Source organism: Xiphias gladius, chromosome 8 (genome assembly GCF_016859285.1).
Source record: "Xiphias gladius isolate SHS-SW01 ecotype Sanya breed wild chromosome 8, ASM1685928v1, whole genome shotgun sequence".
NCBI lineage: Eukaryota > Metazoa > Chordata > Actinopteri > Istiophoriformes > Xiphiidae > Xiphias > Xiphias gladius.
The window spans coordinates 15,285,730-15,306,016 of NC_053407.1; the positions used below are offsets into that span (position 1 = coordinate 15,285,730).

At 40.5% G+C, this 20,287-nt stretch overlaps 1 protein-coding gene across 3 annotated transcripts in view; it reads right to left on the bottom strand.

Annotated features, from left to right (window-relative positions):
* Positions 1-20,287, bottom strand: part of LOC120793255 (voltage-dependent calcium channel subunit alpha-2/delta-1) — a 58,219-nt gene that overhangs the window by 33,992 nt on the left and 3,940 nt on the right. For all 3 annotated transcript variants that reach the window (XM_040133155.1, XM_040133154.1, XM_040133156.1), the window contains exons 2-6: positions 17,315-17,396; positions 16,820-16,936; positions 3,439-3,498; positions 2,677-2,712; positions 1,579-1,708 (exon numbers count right to left, since the gene is read on the bottom strand). In XM_040133155.1, coding sequence (XP_039989089.1) covers positions 1,579-1,708; positions 2,677-2,712; positions 3,439-3,498; positions 16,820-16,936; positions 17,315-17,396 — 425 coding nt within the window. The remainder of the gene's footprint in view (positions 1-1,578; positions 1,709-2,676; positions 2,713-3,438; positions 3,499-16,819; positions 16,937-17,314; positions 17,397-20,287) is intronic.

Genomic DNA, 20,287 nt, shown 5'->3' on the forward strand with positions numbered 1-20,287 from the left:
ACAGCGAGTTCAAAAGCATGCTAATAAACCAGGCTTGCACTTTTACAGATAGCAGACCCCGACAACAATGTGTGACCATCTCCATCCCTCATTTCTGCCTCTGTTTCTAGGGTCAGTGGAAAGGTGAAGTGCTTAACCTTGGGGCCAGACGGTTCCCCAGCAGGCTGAGGGCCATGCTGAGGAAGTCACTCCATTCTGCTGTCCCTCCAAGTCACTGCTGACGCACCACATCCCACTGCACACTAATTACTGAATATCTAAACACGTATACAGAGACAAACAGTCTCAAACAGACACAGATTATAAATACACAAGCACAAGCCAAGGAGCGACAGTGCAGCCTGGTGGTTAGAGAAACTATCCTATAATTGGTCTTGTGTGCAAACTCATCATGAGCTATGTGTCCTGGTGAAGTGTCTCAAGCAAGGCACTGATGGCTCTGTTGCTCTCTCTCCTTGTAAGTCACACTATGATAAGAGCATCACCCAAGTGCTTAAAATGTAAAAATAGAAGAAAAAAAAGACATTCAAATATAATACATTATTCAGACCACAGTTATGATATTCAACAGACCATCCTTAAGTCATTGGCATTCAACTTGAGCTGTGCTAATGTCAGACGGACTCTAGAGAATCGCATTATTCTGAAACACTCAAAGTAAATGTCACCACACGATGATGAAATGATCAGAAATGTACTTTTATAAATAAAAAAACACAAATACTCTCTTTAACAGATGTACATGTTTCATTATAATCTCCATTTCTTATATAGGACATGAACTACAATTCCAGACAGCTAAAATGCAACTGACTGCATGTAGAATACACACACACACACACACACACGCACACATATAATGGCCCAGATTCTGTTTTATAACAGTACAGTGAAATTGCCTTTATTTGGTTATAAAAATGGTGATGGAGCAAGGGAAAATATTGTACAGCCACCTTGTCTGATTTCACAGTATAAAGTCTATAAAGCACTACGTTTAATAAAGTATAAATACTGTGTATATTTATTACACTGAGAAGGAAGGTACATTTCCAAATAAAACTTCTAATCTTGTACTCTTGGAAGATGTAAAAAAAAAACCTACAGGATTAGTAAAAATATAAAGTCATGTATAGTACATATTATGTGAAATAACCAAAACCAAACCAATCCAAACAAAACCAAAATGTTTATTTATGCTTCAAAGCTATCAATTACAAACGTCAGAACACATGAACAGGCTGAATAAAAAGACTCATTGTCAAAACCTTTCCTACAATAAAAAAAAAAACCTTGCCATACTTATGCTGGGAGGTTTGCTGAGACAAAGGCTGAAAGCATACATCACTTCATTTTCACTAGCCAACCCTCTGTTCATTTACATACCAAGAGCACACAGTTTGGCCAAGAGAAAGCTGAGGAGAAGACCCTGTTATGCTGTATCACTTTTTTAAACCATCATTTAGCAACAGGCAAATTTGCAAGAGGCACAGTCTGTAAACAACATTTCATAATGGGTTGGTGTGTCAATTGTATCCATGGTTACCACTGAGGTTTGTGTGTGTGTGTGTGTGTACTCACAGCCATCATAGATGTCCGTGGGGATGTGAACAGCCGTGTGGTTATGATCAGTCAAACGCTTAAATGACAGGTCCTCTTTAAAGTCTGGTCGAATCCTGTATTTTCTTCCCTCTGTCTCATTTGCATCCAGCTAAGGGAAAAAAAAAATCAAGATGGAGACAGTAATGCTGACCGTAGTTTTAAGATATTACACAAGGCTTCTTTGGTCTATTTGCTGAAGCATCGTAGCATGCATGAAACAGTTTGCGGGTTTCTTTAAAAGCAGAGGACCTTAATGACAGTCTGACTATACAGCACAGTGCACCCCCATCAACTCCACTCTAACGTGATAATGTTATCACTGCACTTTGCGCACCCTCCCAACTTGTTTAAGAAAATATAGCATCATCAACTGTATGCTTGATGATAACTTGTTTTTGTTTTTTTCTTTTTTATCATCCTCACTTGGGAGGAGTAGCAGGAGACAGCCAGATTGTCAATGCACCTTGTGGAGATTTATAACCCCTACCGTGCATTCACCAATTTACATCAATGAGAGCAGTATAGACGTACGTAGTAGATGGATGAAGAAAAGCTTGGTGAGATATGGAGGAAAGAATGCACGGTAGAGAGGGAGTGAGGTAGTGAGTTGGAGAGGGAGGGGAAAAAGCAAGAGGGGGGAGGGAGAGAGAGTGTGAACAGCTACTTCCTAATAAAGCAGCGGTGGCGCCAGCTCATATGTCTCATCTGTCAATTAGAGGAAAACATGGCAGAAACCTCTTCACCTGAGAGAGGGTGAGAGGAGGGATGATGGAGAGGAAGCTACATGGGAAGAAAAGCCTGGAGAAGAGGCAAAAGAGGGAGGGGTTGCAGTAAAAGGCTGAGGTAATGATAGAAGCCAAGTGAGAAAAATAAGACATGAACGTGGCGAATAGAAGAAGAAAAGAAGAGGACAAATGGAGGAGAGGAAGGAGGATGAGAAGGTGAAAGGGAGGACAAGAGAGAGAGGGGGCTATGCAGCAAAACCATCTTATTGGCCCATGTCTGGGTTTGACCCGTGTGTTTGCAGGGGCTCAAATTGAAGGAGAGCAAATAGGCAGAAGGGAGAAGCACACTCACATTGTCCTTTGCGTTGTAGTAGGCGATTTCATCATCCTGTAAACAAGTCACACACAAGCACAAATACCACTTTGGGGTTGTCGCACAATGAAGCGTAACATTTATGTAATCATGAAATGCTTAATCCATTTCTAAACAGTTCTTTATTTTATTGGTGGGCAACTCTGGTAGTTAATTCTCCAGTTTTATGTTAATGAAGAATCTGGTCTGTAAGACCAATTGAATGAATACTGTATAAGTTAAGCTGAGTGTGCAGAGTGTTCCTCTTTTTACATCTGTGTCCGTGTGCCTGGAGCCATTTGCAATTCTCCAGGGAAGCATTTTCCTGCCATTGAAGAAAGCAGTATAGTAATTCACAGCTCAGACACATATATAACTTTCTCTGCGACAAGTATTTTCCCTGACCACCGCTTTACTCTCTGTTACAATTGTCTGCCACTGTGGTTCTTAGAAAGAAGAGTATCTGTCGTTGGAAATGAGAGGCATAATGTATCATAACACAGTGTATAATGTGCAATAAACCTATTGTTTAATGGAGCTGTAATCAATGCTAACGACACACAGACGCAGACGTATTAAACCTAATCCCACAATCAAGCGAATGTATGGCACATAAATCCACACTACGTGCCTATGTGATGTTTGTGTGTCTGTGTATCCTCTCCACACACATAATACTTACACATATATAATACATGTGCTTATGTAGGTATACCTTTAAGTGTGCGAGCATGTGTCTTTATTTTTGTGTCCCTCTGTTACCTCAAACTCGTCTTTCCACTGATGCTCCATCTGGAATTTCTCAGCAGCTGTGGCCAGTTTCTGGGGAGTGAAATATGACAGGGAGTTAGACTGGAAACAGCACAAGGTATGCCTCCTTCACAGCATCGGTCTAATTATAGAAAACATGAGCAAAAGAGATTGCGTTAAAAGGCAAGATTGAGCCCATCCCAGAGACAGGGAAATTATTACGATCTCACTCACACAGCTCAACCACAGAGCTTTAACGGTCTTACAGCACTGTCCGCTAAAGGCCACACCACGGAGTGTCGTAATGTCAGAATGAAAAGGTTGTAGGAGAATAGCGTGTGTGTGTGTGTGTGTGTGTGAGTGAGATGGCGAGTGTGAAAGAGAGAGGAATTAAGAGAAAAAGGGGGGTCAACAGTGTAAGAAATGGCAGGTCATTGAATAAAGAGCAAATGGATTACCAACTGAGAGGCTGTCAATCAAATTAGATAATACTAAATAACAAGGGGATATAAATGTAATTAACCTCACCTTTGCTCCACACCTCTCTACCATACACACATACACACACTCATACTGTCAAATGAGATAGAAAAAGAGAGTAGAGGTAAGAATAGCTCATTTATCACACTACTAATAAAAAGGGCAAAGCACAAACTTAAATGCACATACAGTATTTATCAGTGTGGGAACAAATGATGGTCCTAACTGCTCTGTAGACACCCAGGGAACGATTTATGTTCATTACAGAAACATCATTAGTTTGGAATTGAACTTAAAAGTCTATCAGGATCCTGTGATATTTAGACATATTTAGATATTGCTTTCCAATTGCACCATACATTCAATGCTTCGATTCACTTTCTTTATCATCCTTCAGTTTAATTCCATCCACATTCTTTCCTATGTAAGGAAATGAGAGCGAAACTAAGAGCTACCCTTACAAGAAGACAGTGACACGCAGTTGATGTTTGAAATCATTTAACCATTATTGCTTTCATTTCCTGCTCAAAGTTTCACTTCTATTATCAGGTACACTGAAATGGAAGCGGTAAAGGCTTAGAATAAAAGTACAATACGCTCCAAAGGCAGGCAGAAGGCAGAGGAGCACACTAAAACAAACACTTTTGCACAACTCTGTGTATATGTTCATCCTGGCAAATCCACACTGATCGCACCTCAGTCGAGCCCTTGTCTGCCCTGCTCAGACTCTAGTGGGTAATGACAAGCCTGTGGAGGAAAGGATTGCCCTTAAATAAACCCACCTGTCTGACACACTGACTTCCTTCACAACACCAACGTTACAGTAGCCTCAGAGAAGGGATGTATTATGAAGCAAAGCAATTAGAAATGATGAAGATAAACTGAATGTCATTCGGATATCCATCCGTTGGACTTTGAAAGTAGGAAAGTATAACATCAGGCATGCCAGATCTGTGCATGAGCAGTAACTGGATGAGAAGCTTATAGTATATGGACTTCTGTGCTTTCACTGAGTGTGGGTATGAATGTGTATGTATGTGTCTGTGACCATGTGTCTGCTGTCGGCGGTGGTTCCATTCTTGATCAACAGTCCCATCCCTTTGGCCTCCAGTCCTGGGCTCAGTTCCAGACCTGTCCCCACCACCTCTGCACTGGCTGTCAGCGGCTAAATATACACCCTCTTCCAGCCATAAACACACACTTAGACACACACACACACACCCACCCACACCAACACAAAACAGTGATCATGAAGTTATTACACATCATGCTCACCATGCACAAAAATAACTTGTTCTATCACTGCATCAAGTATTGAATCATATGTTTTCCATTTACAAACTGTGTCCATCAAATGTTTGACGCTGACATTTGTTTTCACCAGACACTGACAGTGTTGAAACTATTTTGTCTGGAGATTTACATCTTAATCCATTGCTGTAATTACACACACACACACACACACACACACACACACACACACACACACACACACACACACACACACACACACACACACACACACACACACACACACACACACACACACACACAGACACACACATATAAATATTTAATTTAATGAGTAATTTGAAAACGTGTCTGATTTGGAGACACATAATCCCAACAGATATCTGGTGTCTTGTTATCCAGAATCTCCACATCTGTGCTATTGGCAACTTTGCACCAACAAGGTGTAACCTTGCAAAAACAAGTATCGGTATGAAATCACTTTACCAATGTTTTACAGTGTCTTCTGAGGTTTTAACAAAACAGTATGTCAGAAGAACCCATGTAGAAACGGGTGGTCGTATAAAATCCCGTTCCTCTCTGATTAATAATTGTATTCAGTGACACCTGAGCTGCAAATACAACCTAGGTTTGACAACTTTCTAAACAAAACCCTGGTTCTTCATATTTTCTTTCCATAACGGTTTCATGAAAAAAAGAAAAGATAAGATTTAAGACTGTAATAATTTGCCACCTGAGGGAGAGTGGGGACAACAGTTCATATCCATGCTGAAAAGGCCAATTGTTGGAGTTCTTGTCATTAAGCCAATGTCGAATGTCAGCTAATGTCAATGTAACATCACATGATGTTAATTTCACGCATTGAGCTAAGTAAATTTTATTACTTGGGCATAAATCCAGACAATCTCTCCCTATGTTCAATTTGCTAAATGCATATTTGTGGTACTGTTCCACTACATGCAGAAACACACACCTACTGCAGCGCATGAACATATGGATATTGATTACAGATCTCTCCTTTGGTCCGGGATTTCTCTCTATGCACGATGTTGTATGTGAAGTGATACATGAGTGTTAGCAACAGCTATTCAATTTTTCATACATCATATGTCATACTCTAGCAATTTGTGCGACATTAATGGAGAAAATAGGACTACAGTATTTTGTGTCAACATGCGCTTCTCCCGCACACTAACTATATATTAACCTGATCATGCAAATCTGCACACACACACACACACACATACACAGACACACACACACACACACACACACACACGCGCGCACACACACACACACACACACTTCCTAAGTCAGCAGACCGACAGGGTTGTTAAAAATTCATGACAGGACTTTGACGAGGCTCCTCTCCCCTCTGGGAGATATGGGAGGATGAGGAGTGTGTGAGGAAAGATACCTAATTACCCTACTCCTTTTCTCTGTATCCCTCCCTATCTCTCTCTTTGTCAAACACATACACACAGACAGGTTATCAGGGTAGCCAAGGAAAGCAATGACACAATCAAATCTGCTCTAGACAACATAGTCCTGATTTGATGAGACCACTTCCTAAGTGACAGTGAATCTGCAAGTTGCCGTCTTTGCCAGTTGATTAGAAGCCAGCCATGCCCTGTTGAAACACACAAATTAGCACTACAACGGTTTAGTTCATGGGAGTGCATAACACACTCCCCATCGCACACTTCATTAATCTCCCTCTCACTTACTGTAGTATAGATACCCCAGCTTCACACCATAATAAGCCAACTCTGTCACTGGATGACCACTGGAGACCTGAGGAGAGCCACAACTCCCCTGCAGCCTTATTGGGGAAAGAGGGCTTCGTGGATAGGAGACTGGGAATCGGCTCTATCAAGGTAGGGAAGTGGAGTGGTTTAATGAATGAGGTGCTTCAGTAAGAAAAAGGAGCAAAAGGGGGGATGAAATTCATCAAGTAGCAAGAAATCTATTACTAGAAGGCAAAAACCGTCAATACTATCTGCAGGCAGCATTGCTGAAACAAGTTGGTTAACTATCTCTTGATCCCATTTGAACATTAAATGGCCTAATGATGACTACAACAACTTTTGTGCCTATCAATACTCCAAGAGCCAAATAGGGCACAGAATAGAGTGTTTCTCAATTATGTACCTTCCACTCTCCATTCACACTGGTGTAGGAGATCATTATCCTGCAGCCACTGAGAGCACAGAAACATTTGGAGCTGGCCTGAGTTTTGGATGTCATTGCAGTCCTACCTGCTTGCCCCACAGAGAGATATTTCTGCCCTGTTCTCACCAGTCTTAGTTGTCATTCTGCCAGAGCAGCCCCCCATGCGTTTAGTGAGAAAGCAGAGCACAGCTTAAAGGATAGACAGGGAAGATGAGACTGGCTCTGCTAAACCTCACAGAGCCTCCCAGACTCCCTGTGTGTGTGGGTGTATATATGCGCGTGTGTATGTGCATGTGTTTGTGTGTCTAAAGGCTCCACACGTCTGAAATCAATGGGCCATTCAGAGCACACTGCCTTCTCCCCCAGACAACAAAGCAATACTCACAAGAGTCGTAACAGTCTAAAAGATCATTAACACCCACATCCAGTATTATCTTTCCCCTCTCCGTTTCTGACAACGTGTCAACATTCATAAACGCTGGTTATCTATTTGCCATAATGAGTCCAAACTCAAAGGGATGGCAAGAAAAGTAAAATGGGGGAGGTGTGAAGGGTCAGTACGAAAAGAAGAAAATAGAGGAGTCTGAAAAGGGTAGACGGAAATACAAAAATTATGAGCAGATGGATTAACGGAAAGGACAGTCCAAAGAGAGAAAAACAATACTCAGACTCAGCATGATCATAGTTTTCATAGTTGTTATTAAAACTTAGCTTGTGAGAATATACAGTGGGGTGATGAAGAGAGAGATACAGTATATACAAGGGTGGAGGCTGCTCTGTAAAGAATGATGTAGACTTTATCCAGCAATTCATTATTTTGCTTCCTGGAAAAAGGACAAACGAATACACTCTCCTGTGTGCATGTCTGGTAAAAACACTGTACTAGTGTGTGCATGTAAAGACGAATAACAGAAGAAATTGAGATAAGAAAAAGGAGTAGGAAACAAGAGGAAACTTGGGGGAGACAAGAAATGTAGAATAGAGGGGATGGACAAATGAAGGAAGAGAGGAGGCAGGAGGAAGTTTAAGAGAGGAGTAATACAAAAGGGCACAGAAGAGTAAAGAGAAGAATTACAGGGATAGGGAAGATATATTCAGTATGAGAAATGAGGGAGTACAAAAGAGAGACAAAGCGGTCAGAAGGTAAAGAAAGGTTGATTTCAAATTCCGGTTTGACTGAAAAACTGTGGCAAAAGGCCAAGAGCTACACACAGGAGAGTTACAGTGGACTGGAGAAGGAGGGTGACAGAGAGAAAGGGATGCAAGGATTGAAGGAGAAGGAGGGGAGGGAATCATTCCCATGTTCCCAGGGTTCTATGTTCCGCAGCTCTATATAGCACATAATGGGAACCTGAAAATGTGTTCCCAGCTCTGTATTTGCGATATGACATGGGCTATTGTGGGTCAAAGGGGTTTTCTGTTCCCAAGCACTGCCGTATGGCTCTTACTATAATAGGCCTACACATGAGGGAACTTATCAAATGGGTCAGGTTTTAGGGTTTAGGGTTACGATTGATTTGATTATATAGCTGTTTTTGTTCCAGTACTATAACGTGGATAATATTGACAAAATATTTCAACTTAAAACGCGTCAAATTTGACCCAAACACAATAGGAGAATTAATGTGTATGTTCAGAATACTGAACTGGGGAACATAGGACCCTGGGAACATATGAGTGAAGGCAAAAAGAGAGCATGAGACTGAGAGAAAGAGCAGAGGTATCTGCAGCTGTGAGAGCCCAGGGGAGAGCCGTGCTTCTCCACATGGCTTCTCTCAGAGGCCAAAACCTCCGATGGGAACAGTAAATCTACAGCTGCTTCCCATCTCATCCCCTCTTTCTGACTCTTTTGCACTCACGCGTGTACTTCAGAGGTGCGTGTATCTCCTACTGTCTGCACAGCATTTTATGTAGTATGTCATCTGATCAAATTTCACAGGGAATCTTTTTTTACAACACTGAAACACTGAGAGCAATGTTCCTCTGATGTACAACACAGAAGGAAGGGACCACTTTCTAAAGAGGCATTCTTTATGAAGTTGTAACTAATGGATTGGTCAATGGTTTAGCAATAATTTATTGATGCTTTATAAATCCGTTATAACCCATTAACAACTGCTGGTGTTTATCATCCTGCTATTTGGTAATAATGCAGTTATAAATGTTGGTAATCCATTAATATATGCAAATTTGTTTCTTTTCTCTTTTTAATAAGCCAACAAATCTGCAGTAAAAAATGTTAATAAGTCCTTAAACCTGCCATAACTGATTTTTTTCTTCTAGCCACTTTAGAGCAGCGGAATCAAGTTGTGTGCACAACACTGACACTAATCCTCACTTTTTAAGTTGATAGGTTAAACTCGTTAGCAAACAGTTGCTTATTTACTAATCCAACAGTTACAGAGCAACATTAGCATTCATTTGGAGTCATGTCTCTGGCCACCTGGCAAATGTACAGACCATAAGTCCAATATTCACCCTTTTGCTACCTCTGTTTTTGGTCTCCTGAGGGAAATATCTGACTCTTTAGCTATTAATGCTTCACTATGTTCACCAGCTAGTTGCTAACTTTGTCTGTTAATCGTTTGGTGCGGAGCGGTTAGTGTACAGAGGGTTTATACCGAAAATAGCTGCCGTTCTCCGAGAGAACCAAAACAGTAAAGCTGCATGCTGTACAGCTAAACAATGAAACTCACTTTAAAGCCCCATAAAGCCGAGAGGAGCTGCAGATTCAGGTCATAATTCTCTGTAGGGTCAACACTACCACCATCATTTGATAAATTGGTATTATACAAATATTGATGATAGCCTCTTTGATATAGGCTTTTAATCACCATGTAATTGTAAGTGTTAATAAATTGTTAATAAATTATTTTTTTTTATCATTTTTTAATGAATTTTTATCCAGCCTGTACTCACTCATCTTTCTGAAATAAAAGGTCAAACAGTATAATCAGTCAAATTGAAATTTTACAATATGGCAGCCCAAAGTAGTGCATAGCAACGGTGTCAGAAAGCCACAAAGTTGACGTGGATTGGGGTTTAGAAACACTATCTCAAACTGGTGTAAGACAGAGGCTACTAATTATCTTGTCACATCTCAATTACTGTAATTATAAAAAAATATCACAATATTTAATTAGTGTCGATTATTATTAGATATGAAAAATGACAGCAAAAGGTTGTAGCTCTCTCCAAATCAAGAATTCAGATGTAACCATTAGCTTGTTCTGATCCACCAACACAGTTTGGATTTTCTACTCCATGAATGTATTAGACACATATCCCTGGCCTACCATAAGTCTCGTTAGAATTCCCCATCTGCACTGCTCCCTCCCACTCTTTCTTCCTCCTCTGTCTATCAGCCATACACACAAACGCACATAAACATGAATGCAAGCACACAGACAGAGACACACGCAGACACCTCTTGTCTGCTTAGTATCATCAGCACAGAGCGGAGATGGGAGGTTGAGTAACATCTGCTCTGGAGACTGGAATATCTCTGATCGCATCATAGCCTCTGCTCATTACTGCCTTACATTGGCGCACACACATACACACGCACATGAAAACATCATAAAGTCACATCTTGTGCTCATTATTATAACATTGTGACAGCAGGCAACAGATTAATAAAAATATGGTCCAACACCTGGGGCACACAGACTCTATTAAACATATGCAAAAATAACACACAAAACACTTAACACACACCTCTGATTAAGGGGAACTGGATAACTGGACTGTTAAGCAGGAACCCTGAAGATGATAACATTATAAATATAACTAGCAGAGGATATAGTTGTTGACGGGGTTACGGTTTGAAAAGAAATGTACTATATCTTGTTTACAGTAATGGGAGGGTGATCTTTTTTAAGTCAATTTATAGAATGCTTCCAAATATGCTTACTCTACAGAGATGGAGGAACTGCCATACATCATAGTGTGTTGTTTACATGGAACTGCAATACACACTGGTAGCAGATTTTCTCCTGATGTTCATCTTTAACGCAGACTACAAGGTGACATCGTGAATGGAAATCCTAGAAGAGTGGTACAAAGAATGGAAAAAAAATGGAAAGATCCTAGAAGAGTGGTACAAAGAATGGAAAAAAATGGAAAGAGGTAACATGATGGATGAAAACAAATATGAGTCCGGTTGTGTCATGTAATGTGCACGTGAAGCAGATTATTGGTGATAAAACAAGTTGCCTTGTCACTGTGGAGCTTTCTGGTAAATGTGACACCCTACGTGTTTAAGAGACATAGTTTGCAGAGCAAGATCTTGCAAGCCTGAGCTCTTTACACAAAATTTTTGATGAAGCTGGGGAATCGGCTACTGTTCTTAGTGGAAATTAAGGATAACCATCTAGAGGAGAGACACCATTTCATAGCCCTACATATGATCAATCTGTCAGTGCTGTAAGATTGAACGTTAACTGGGGCAGTGGCATTGAGATTATCTGTAACAGTAGGGAATTTAACTGATTAACTTAATGGACAATTTCAGTGCATGTGTTTCAGACAATAATTGTTTTTGCAAGATATTTAAAACAATTTTATGGTGATAATGACTTTACGCTATCCAGTGAAATGGTACCTGCAAATAGACTTTAAAACATGCTGTGTATTAGGCAAGCCTTACACAATATTGTGGCTTGATCACTGTGTCTGACGCATATGCTATACTGGTTAACATTAAGCTCTAGGACAGAATAGGCCATATACCTGCCTTCGGTGACTGTGAATGATGAGACCTTACCTGCTTCATTTACTGAAGGTGACAGTGTCAACAGCAAAGTGGCCAAAGTAATAATGACAGAATCAAGTATGCAAGGCGATGTGCAGGCCAGTGCCTTGCATGCCAGCTCCGTCGCCACCGGTGTGTGAGTGTATGTGTGAATGGGTGAATGAGAAGCAGAATTGTAAAGCGCTTTGTAAACTGCTAAGGGAAAAAGGTGCTAGATCGGTGCAGCCCGTTTACTATTTACTTTAAGGAGTGCAACACAGATGCGTGGTATTTGACCATATTCTGGTGACTAAGAGTGTTTGGAACATATTGATTTCATTAGGACTTGAGAAGTAGATTCTGTAGCAGGACAGATTTGCAAGCTGATATTGTATGGACTTAATAATAATAATTGCCTAATTGCCTAGTATCTAGGACTGGCATTATTATACAATAGTAATCATTCAATGTCCATTTTTAATACACAGATGATTGCATCCTTTAAAATGTTCCTGTTTCATAAAGGACAGCCTCATGAAAACCCATCATTTCAATCATTTTCAATAATGAATGTAACTTGCACCAGTAATGATGATGCCAGCAGTGGAAAAGGAAGATTTTTGAAAAAACAAACTTTAACCTGCACATACAGACACCAGTTCACATACACAGCCATGCACACACAGAAAACACACATACACACACACACACATACTTGTCCTTCTATCTTTGTGAGCACACTCATTAGCATAATGCATTCCCTGGCCCCTTACCCTAACCTTAACCATATTCATCCATATTGGACGTGTAGAAGAACACGTGCGCACGTACTGCACCACAGTCTGGGCTGTCTCATCCATTTATCAGCACCTGAGACTTTTTGTTATAGAGATTTACACTGGTAGCAGTAGATTGCACAGAGGCTAAACTCTGGAGAGACAGCCCTCTGCTTCTCTGAATGTCAGGTCCACACACTCACACACACAGACAGTAGGGGGCCACCTGTGTCCTGTAGAGTTTTAGTGGCGCTGGTTCAGGTATTACTCAAAGTAATGTGGTAGACCAGCTGATTAGTCACTGCATAGAGCTCTTCACCTCAGGAGAAGAATGGGACTGCACAAACACACACACAGACACAGACAGACAGACAGACACACACACACTCCCACACACACACACACACACAAACAAACACACACACACACACACACACACACACACACATTATTCCTCTCATGCAGATTGTTCAAACAAAAGCAAACAAGGCAGCAGATATATGGCTGCTAGTTGTTAGTAAGAAAGAGCGAGAGAGAGAGAGAGAAAGGTGGACTGTGGAGGGTACCTTAACTAGTTAGCTTGTGTGTTTGTCTGTCTTCAGTGTTTTATCAGATGGCCCTTTGGCCTTAACAATTCTACAGCATCAATAATTAAGTTTTTAATTACAGTGTACACCGACAGCAAGACAAAGAGAGGGCAGGCTTGGGACAGGGGGGAGAGGTGCGTACATAATTGGATGTAGCTTCGGGCACATCAAAAACTTTCACTATGTGGTCAACCACTTTTGCCAAACATTTTGTTGATCGCTCTCTCTCTGTCTCTCTCTCTCTCTCTCTCTCTCTCTCTCTCTCTGGCTATAATTGACTGAAATTACCCCTGTGTAGCTCCATGTTTTTTTAGGACAAGTAAAAATGGCTATGTTAACGCATGTGTGTATATGAGTATAGGGATGTGCACCTCACTGTCTACTGTCATTGCCTACTCATACTCTAATAAAAATATAATATAGGCTAGGGGCCCCTGGAAATTTATGTGGTATGTGGTCTGAGTTGACAGATATAAATGTGACTCAGATCAGAAAAATCAGAGAGGACACTCAGGTAAATGGACTTTATTACAGGAAAGTAGAGTAGATATGCATCTACTGTATGTGGCCTATAATAAAAAGGAGTGGATATTTAATTTGCATGAATGGCAAAGCAACAGACCTCTCTGAACTCTAGCTCAAGCCCCTGTGGCCGCTACGTGTAGGTACAGTTGGTGCATATGTTTGTGTGAGTATGTAAGTGTTGCCTGTTGAGATCAAGCCCCGGTTTACGTTGTAAAACCTTTGATAAAGCGATCTCTCCTAACAGTGTGCAGCCAAGTACTCATTAATAATGCATATTACACTCTGCCACACACTTATTTATGGAAGCATGAGTAGACACACATAGTCACACACTTGTGTTACACACCTGTGGCTAGGTAAACCGCGGCCTTTCAAAGGTCATCTATCGTACAGAGTCAGGGATCAGAGACAGAGAGACAGGAGAGGACGAAAGAGAGAGAAAGGCAAAGGGAGGATGAAAGTTTGAAAGCAGTTGACAACTGAGGGAAAGTGGCTGAAGTGCCTTGGGCTGTCTCCAATTATACTGACATTGAGAGTCACTCCCAACCTTATATCAAAGGCACTGAACAAGAAAGAAAGTCCCAACTGCAATGAAGATTCTCTTCCTGTATTCTCTCCGGTAAACTTTACACCCAAAACTCTCCATTGGCTCTTCGGTTCATTGGAAGATTAGTCAACAAAAATCAGCTCAAACCAAAAGTACTATGTCTGCTGGGACACTGTGAATATGTGTATCAAGTGTGCTGGTGTTTGATGTCATGGTGGTTTAGCCTAGAGGCCCTAGAAGGACATGGAGTAACACTCAGAATAGGAAAAATATTACATTCTGAGCTCAAAGCTTTATTTTTCCTCTCTCATCTGCTATCATTGTACAATCCTGTGCACCCATCTTCCTTTGTTCATCTGTCCATCAATCCACACATTCCATCATTCATCATCATGCATTTTGCCCTTCTTTCACATCAACCGTTCATCCATTTATCGCCCCATCCATACATCTCAGGACAGAGAATCTAATATCAGTGTGCCTTGAGGATACTCATAGGAGAGGATGAGACACAAAGACGCAATAAAGAGCGAGAAGTGATCGATTTCCAGGGTTTGGATGGACTGTCAGTGTCAGGCTAGCTGACCCCCCACCCACCACCTACCTATAACACACACATAAACACACACTCTAACACACCCCAACCCCACACCCATCTCTTTCTTCTATCACTTGGATAACGCACTGAAGCCAATTTTGTCCTTGCCGCTTACGCATCTTATGGCACCAGTACTCGGAAAAATGATAAGAACATCAATGTGTTTACTTAACATACACAAGACAGACACTTGGCAGGAGATGTGTTTTAAATACTCCCTCTCCATTCCTAATAAGACAATAATGATGAGGCCTTATAAAGGCAGAGCAAGGGGTGCTGTGGACTCCCTCTGAATGTATAAAAACAATTCAATCTCCTGATATAAATGAGCATCTCTGACCCACTTCTGAGTTAAAAAAGAGGGGGGGGGGGCTCCCTGGGGTCAAAGCTCTCATTATCAAATTGAATCCTGCAAGATCTCAGTCCCTGCTTTCTACTCTTCTGTGTGCATGCTTCACCCACTGTTGTTTTTGCACATACAAACTATATCTATCTATATAACATCACACAAATATAAGTAAGTAGATCAATTCTATACATATCACCTCACCCCTGAAATATTAGTGGGCTGTTACAAAATGACCTCAGCTTTGCAAATAATATTCACTATTCAGAGTGTAGATTGTGACATTGTAAAGGCATCTAGATTGTTGTTGACTGATTTCAAGTAATTCTTAATATTTGTTTCTCTCAGAGGAGGCCTTTAGGTATGGAGAAACACCACAGAACCTGTTGCCAGAAGATCATTACAATGTTTTGAATGTGACTACCTCCATTTAAAGGATTATTTCTATGATTATGAACTGTGATTCAGCTTGGCCTAAAGAAGGATAATATATATATTTATCTCCAAAATATAATTTTGGCAATTCTTATTATGTTTGTTAATGGAGGAGCTTCAAAGGTCATTAGATATCTGACAGATAGTCAACTCAACTTAATTTAATGTATTGAATATAGCAATTATTAGTCCAAATGGAGTGGTACATTTTTCTTCTAAATGTAGAATATAAAAAGACTAAATAAAAAGAAAAGTCATACATTTGATAGGGTAGATTCAATCTTGGTGCTTTGACTAGATTTCAGGATTACAACAATTCTACGATTAAATCTTCTCACCAACACCAAACTATAATAGGTGTTGTACTCCACAGATAAAGCACACAGGCTAAGCGTTGTGGTTCAATACACTTCTCTCCTTTTTTTGAAGTCAAACAGCCAAGAACAACAGGCTAATAAAAGTTTGAACATTTAAATCTCTTTCCTTGGTTAATTTCTTTCCCATCTCTCCAAGAGCCTTTCGGTTGGACTGTCAGCCGAACAGCACAGTCGATGGTGCAAAATCAAGTTAATATAGTCTTTTCACCAAGATTAACATGTAAGCTAAGCGCAATAAGCTTGTTTGTGTGAATAAAGGAGTTGCCATGGCAAATTATTTCTTCAATGCAGGAATCCATATTTATGCATTCTAACTTGATGCAGCTAATACCTTTATTAAATTTGCATGATTAAATGTCACAGATGCCACCATGTCACAAATATCTACAGCACTTCATTATGTCTTTGGAGTTTTCACCAAATACACTTTGGTTATTGAATATGCATAGTGAAGTCTACAATAAGAACTGATGGAAATCTTCTCTCTGTCGCACCCCTTGTTAATAAATATCTCATCCTGCTCAGCTTTCAAACTAACAAACTGACAGTGAGTGGGATGAGTCTTACCTTCAAGGCAGCAGACCTCTTCCGCAGCAGCTGTTCAATGTTTCTGGCTGCTCTGGCCACCAGCTCCTCTGCGTCGTTTTCCTCCACGGTGTACAGGTGTTGGTTTCTCAGAAAAATCTAGACAGATAAAGAGAGTAGAGATGGTATACACTCCCACCTGCAATTGATGGTTTAATAAATCGCAGTGTTTCAAATTTTATTTTTTTTAGTTAGCTGATAAAACAAATAAATCTTTTCTTGAAAAGAAAGAATGTATAATGTTAGGAAAACAGCTTGATTGAAATTTTCAACAAGGAGCAATGTGGCTTCCTTCATACACTGATATATGTGAGGGTCCATAGCAGTGTTAAATTTGGATAATGCTCCCTCTTTATGCGTTTGTGTGTGTGTGTGTGTGTGTGTGTGTGTGTGTGTGTGTGTGTGTGTGTGTGTGTGTGTGTGTGTGTGTGTGTGTGTGTGTGTGTGTGTGTGTGTCTAGCGCTCGGGTGTTTATACCTGAGTGAGGCTCTTCCCAGCGGTGGCTGTGTCTGCCAGGGTGACGAGCTCTTTCTGCATTTGATCAACCCATTCTTTAATCCTACGGGACAAAGCAATGGACACAATCAATCTCGTATCTCCAAAGTAACCAGTTCAGACGAGACATCACAGACATTTCACAGTGCAATTAAACTGTCAATCAAGTTATCTTACATCTATCATCTAACAAGACCGTCCGGTCAAGCGGCGTCAGAACAAACAAGGCCAAAGAGAATTACTCTGATAGGTCAAGCAAAGTGTCAACCAATAAAACTTGAATCCCCAGGAACAAATACAATGTCATCTAATCGCACAAGTGTCAGTGGGTGTCAACTAATACAATTACTTTCTGAGAGTTCAGACATGAAGTCAACCAATCAGATAAGTGTCAGCCAGTGTTTTGACTGGTGACGGTGATGTGAGTGGACAGGTGAGAGGTGGGAGGTGGCCAGGACCAACGTGGTTTTCTGTGTATCAAAGAGCTCCAGGGACATCAGGTCCAGCCTATGGGTGCCAAACACTGGATAATACATTCCTCGCATCCTCCTCCAACCATCTTGTCAAAGCACAATAAGCTCACAGCATGCATTATAATATACTGACACAGTATAACCCTCCTTGCCTCCTGAACACAGTGGCAATGGACAGAGATAGGTGAATGATGATAGAATGACAAAGACCTAAGACACTATGCTTTAAGTGACACGGTGACTTGTTAAAATAAACGGACTCATCTAGAGGCGCATCTGGTTTGAGAGGCTTGCAGTAGCAAAAGACTTTTGTGCATGTAGGTGCATTCCCATATATGCTGCAATGCGTGCACACACATACACACGGGCACTGACACAGTGACATTAATATTGCATGGGAATGATAATAGGTTGGCATGGGATACACATGCTCTTATTGCTATGTATTCACACTAACAAAGACTCAGGTGTGATCCTCCCCCATGGCAAAGAGAGATATTATACACACATATAGTGGAATACACTACCAAAAAAAGATATGCAGTTATGCATACACAGAAAATATTCCCAAAAAAATAGTCATTGCAGCATTGTAATGAAATTCATGCACGTTAGAGTATCTGTGCCAAAGATTGTGGTAAGGTGCAAAAAAAAAAAGAGAAAGAAAGGTACAGAAGATCAACAAACCAGAAAAGAAATGGGAAAGATGCATTAGGGACACAAAATCTATAGTGGATTAGGAAAGTTCAGAGCAAGAACTCTAGTGGAGAAAGATGAGACACTTTGCAAGAAAGAGAATACAAGAGTGGATAGCACAGTGTGAAACTGTTTAGTAAAAAAAGAGGGTAGGTGGAGATATTAGGGCAGTGTCAGGCATGATTCAGCTGCTATCCCGTAATTCCCAACGCCAGATGGTTTAGGGGTAGTTGACAACCCTGCAGACTGAGGCTTGGCAGAGCTTGGCAGGCTATGTCAAGGAAAATTGACATAGACTTCCAGTTACTGTATGCTATGGTGATTTACAGGAACCAGTCCTATTGGTTGGGTACTCTTCTTTTAGCTGCCAACCAGTGCAAATGGATCAGTAGTGCTGGATGACCAAGAGCTGGTCGCCAGGTGATTCGCAACCATTAAAGCAACCCGAGATTTTTTTTTCATTCTGTTTATCCAGTTCTAAAACATTTCAGAAACGACAGTGGAGAATATTACTAATATACTAATGTCGATATTTAAGAATTTGAAAAATATAAAAATATGTTAGCTAATAATAATTTCTTTATATTAATGTATTAATCTGACAAGGATGCCTTAAATTTAGTTGCTAAAGAGTTGTGACAAAATTGTACTCACATTTTACAGTTGAAAAATTAACTTGCCAGGGCTCCCTAATGGACAAACTATGTAATGGCTGCACTTTTTCTTAATTAAATCACTGTTTCTTAAATAACCGCCTTTGGTATTTTTGTACTGCAATTTTTTTTTTAACTTATTAGCCAATATTGATATACCAGTGTAAAGCTAATCTCAGCTGATAATATCACGTGTCACAGACTGAAGCATGGAGTTTGAAAAGACTGTATTGAGTAGCATTATGGGAAGTCTCGGATTGAGAGTTTTATAGCTTGAACCAATTTGACAACTAAAAGTCAGTAGGCTATCACAACCTCAGCTGCTCCAATATTGACCATTCTTACTTTGCAAGTCCCCCACTTTATGGAAACATAATACTAAATCACTGATGTGCTCTTTTGAGATGTTGGAGGCCACTTTTTCCGCAAATTCTATCCTCTGGTGAGGGTAATGTGATATGAACAAAACCTCCAGAAAAGCTACTAAAAAGACTGTGGTAAGATTATTTGCTGAACTGATTTAATATTAATTTCAACCTGTCATCGTGAGTGAAAGCCTACTTAGTACCGTACTCTTGCACTTACATTTATTTTAGTGATGCTTTTCATATCTTGTTTTTTACACAGTATATTGGCCTTATGCTAAGCTTGTTAACTTCCGGGTTTCTCTTATTGTGGTTGGAATACAGGTATTGTATGTGTATGTCCAATGTGCATTTGAGAGCAACACAACCATTCAGATTCCGTATATATAAATCAAATTCTTTATGATTCTTGCTATGCAGTGAGGTCTTGAGAAACTGCCACTCCTCTTTTGTTCTCTTCTTACCTCTCATTCACTCTCTCCTCTCCTCTGTCCCACTCTTCTGTGTCCCCAAATCTACTAACAGCAAGCTGGAGGTAAGGACTTTAAGTGGACCTTGAAGCTCTCAAAGCCCAAAGCATTGACAAGTCAATTGTGAGTTAAATTGTGTGTGTGTGTGTGTGTGTGTGTGTGTGTGTGTGTGTGTGTGTGTGTGTGTGTGTGTGTGTGTGTGTGTGTGTGTGTGTGCATGCGTGTGTGTGTGTGTATGTGTATTAGTGCTTCCAGAGTTTAGCTCCTTTGAAATCTACTGCTACCAGAGTAAATCTCT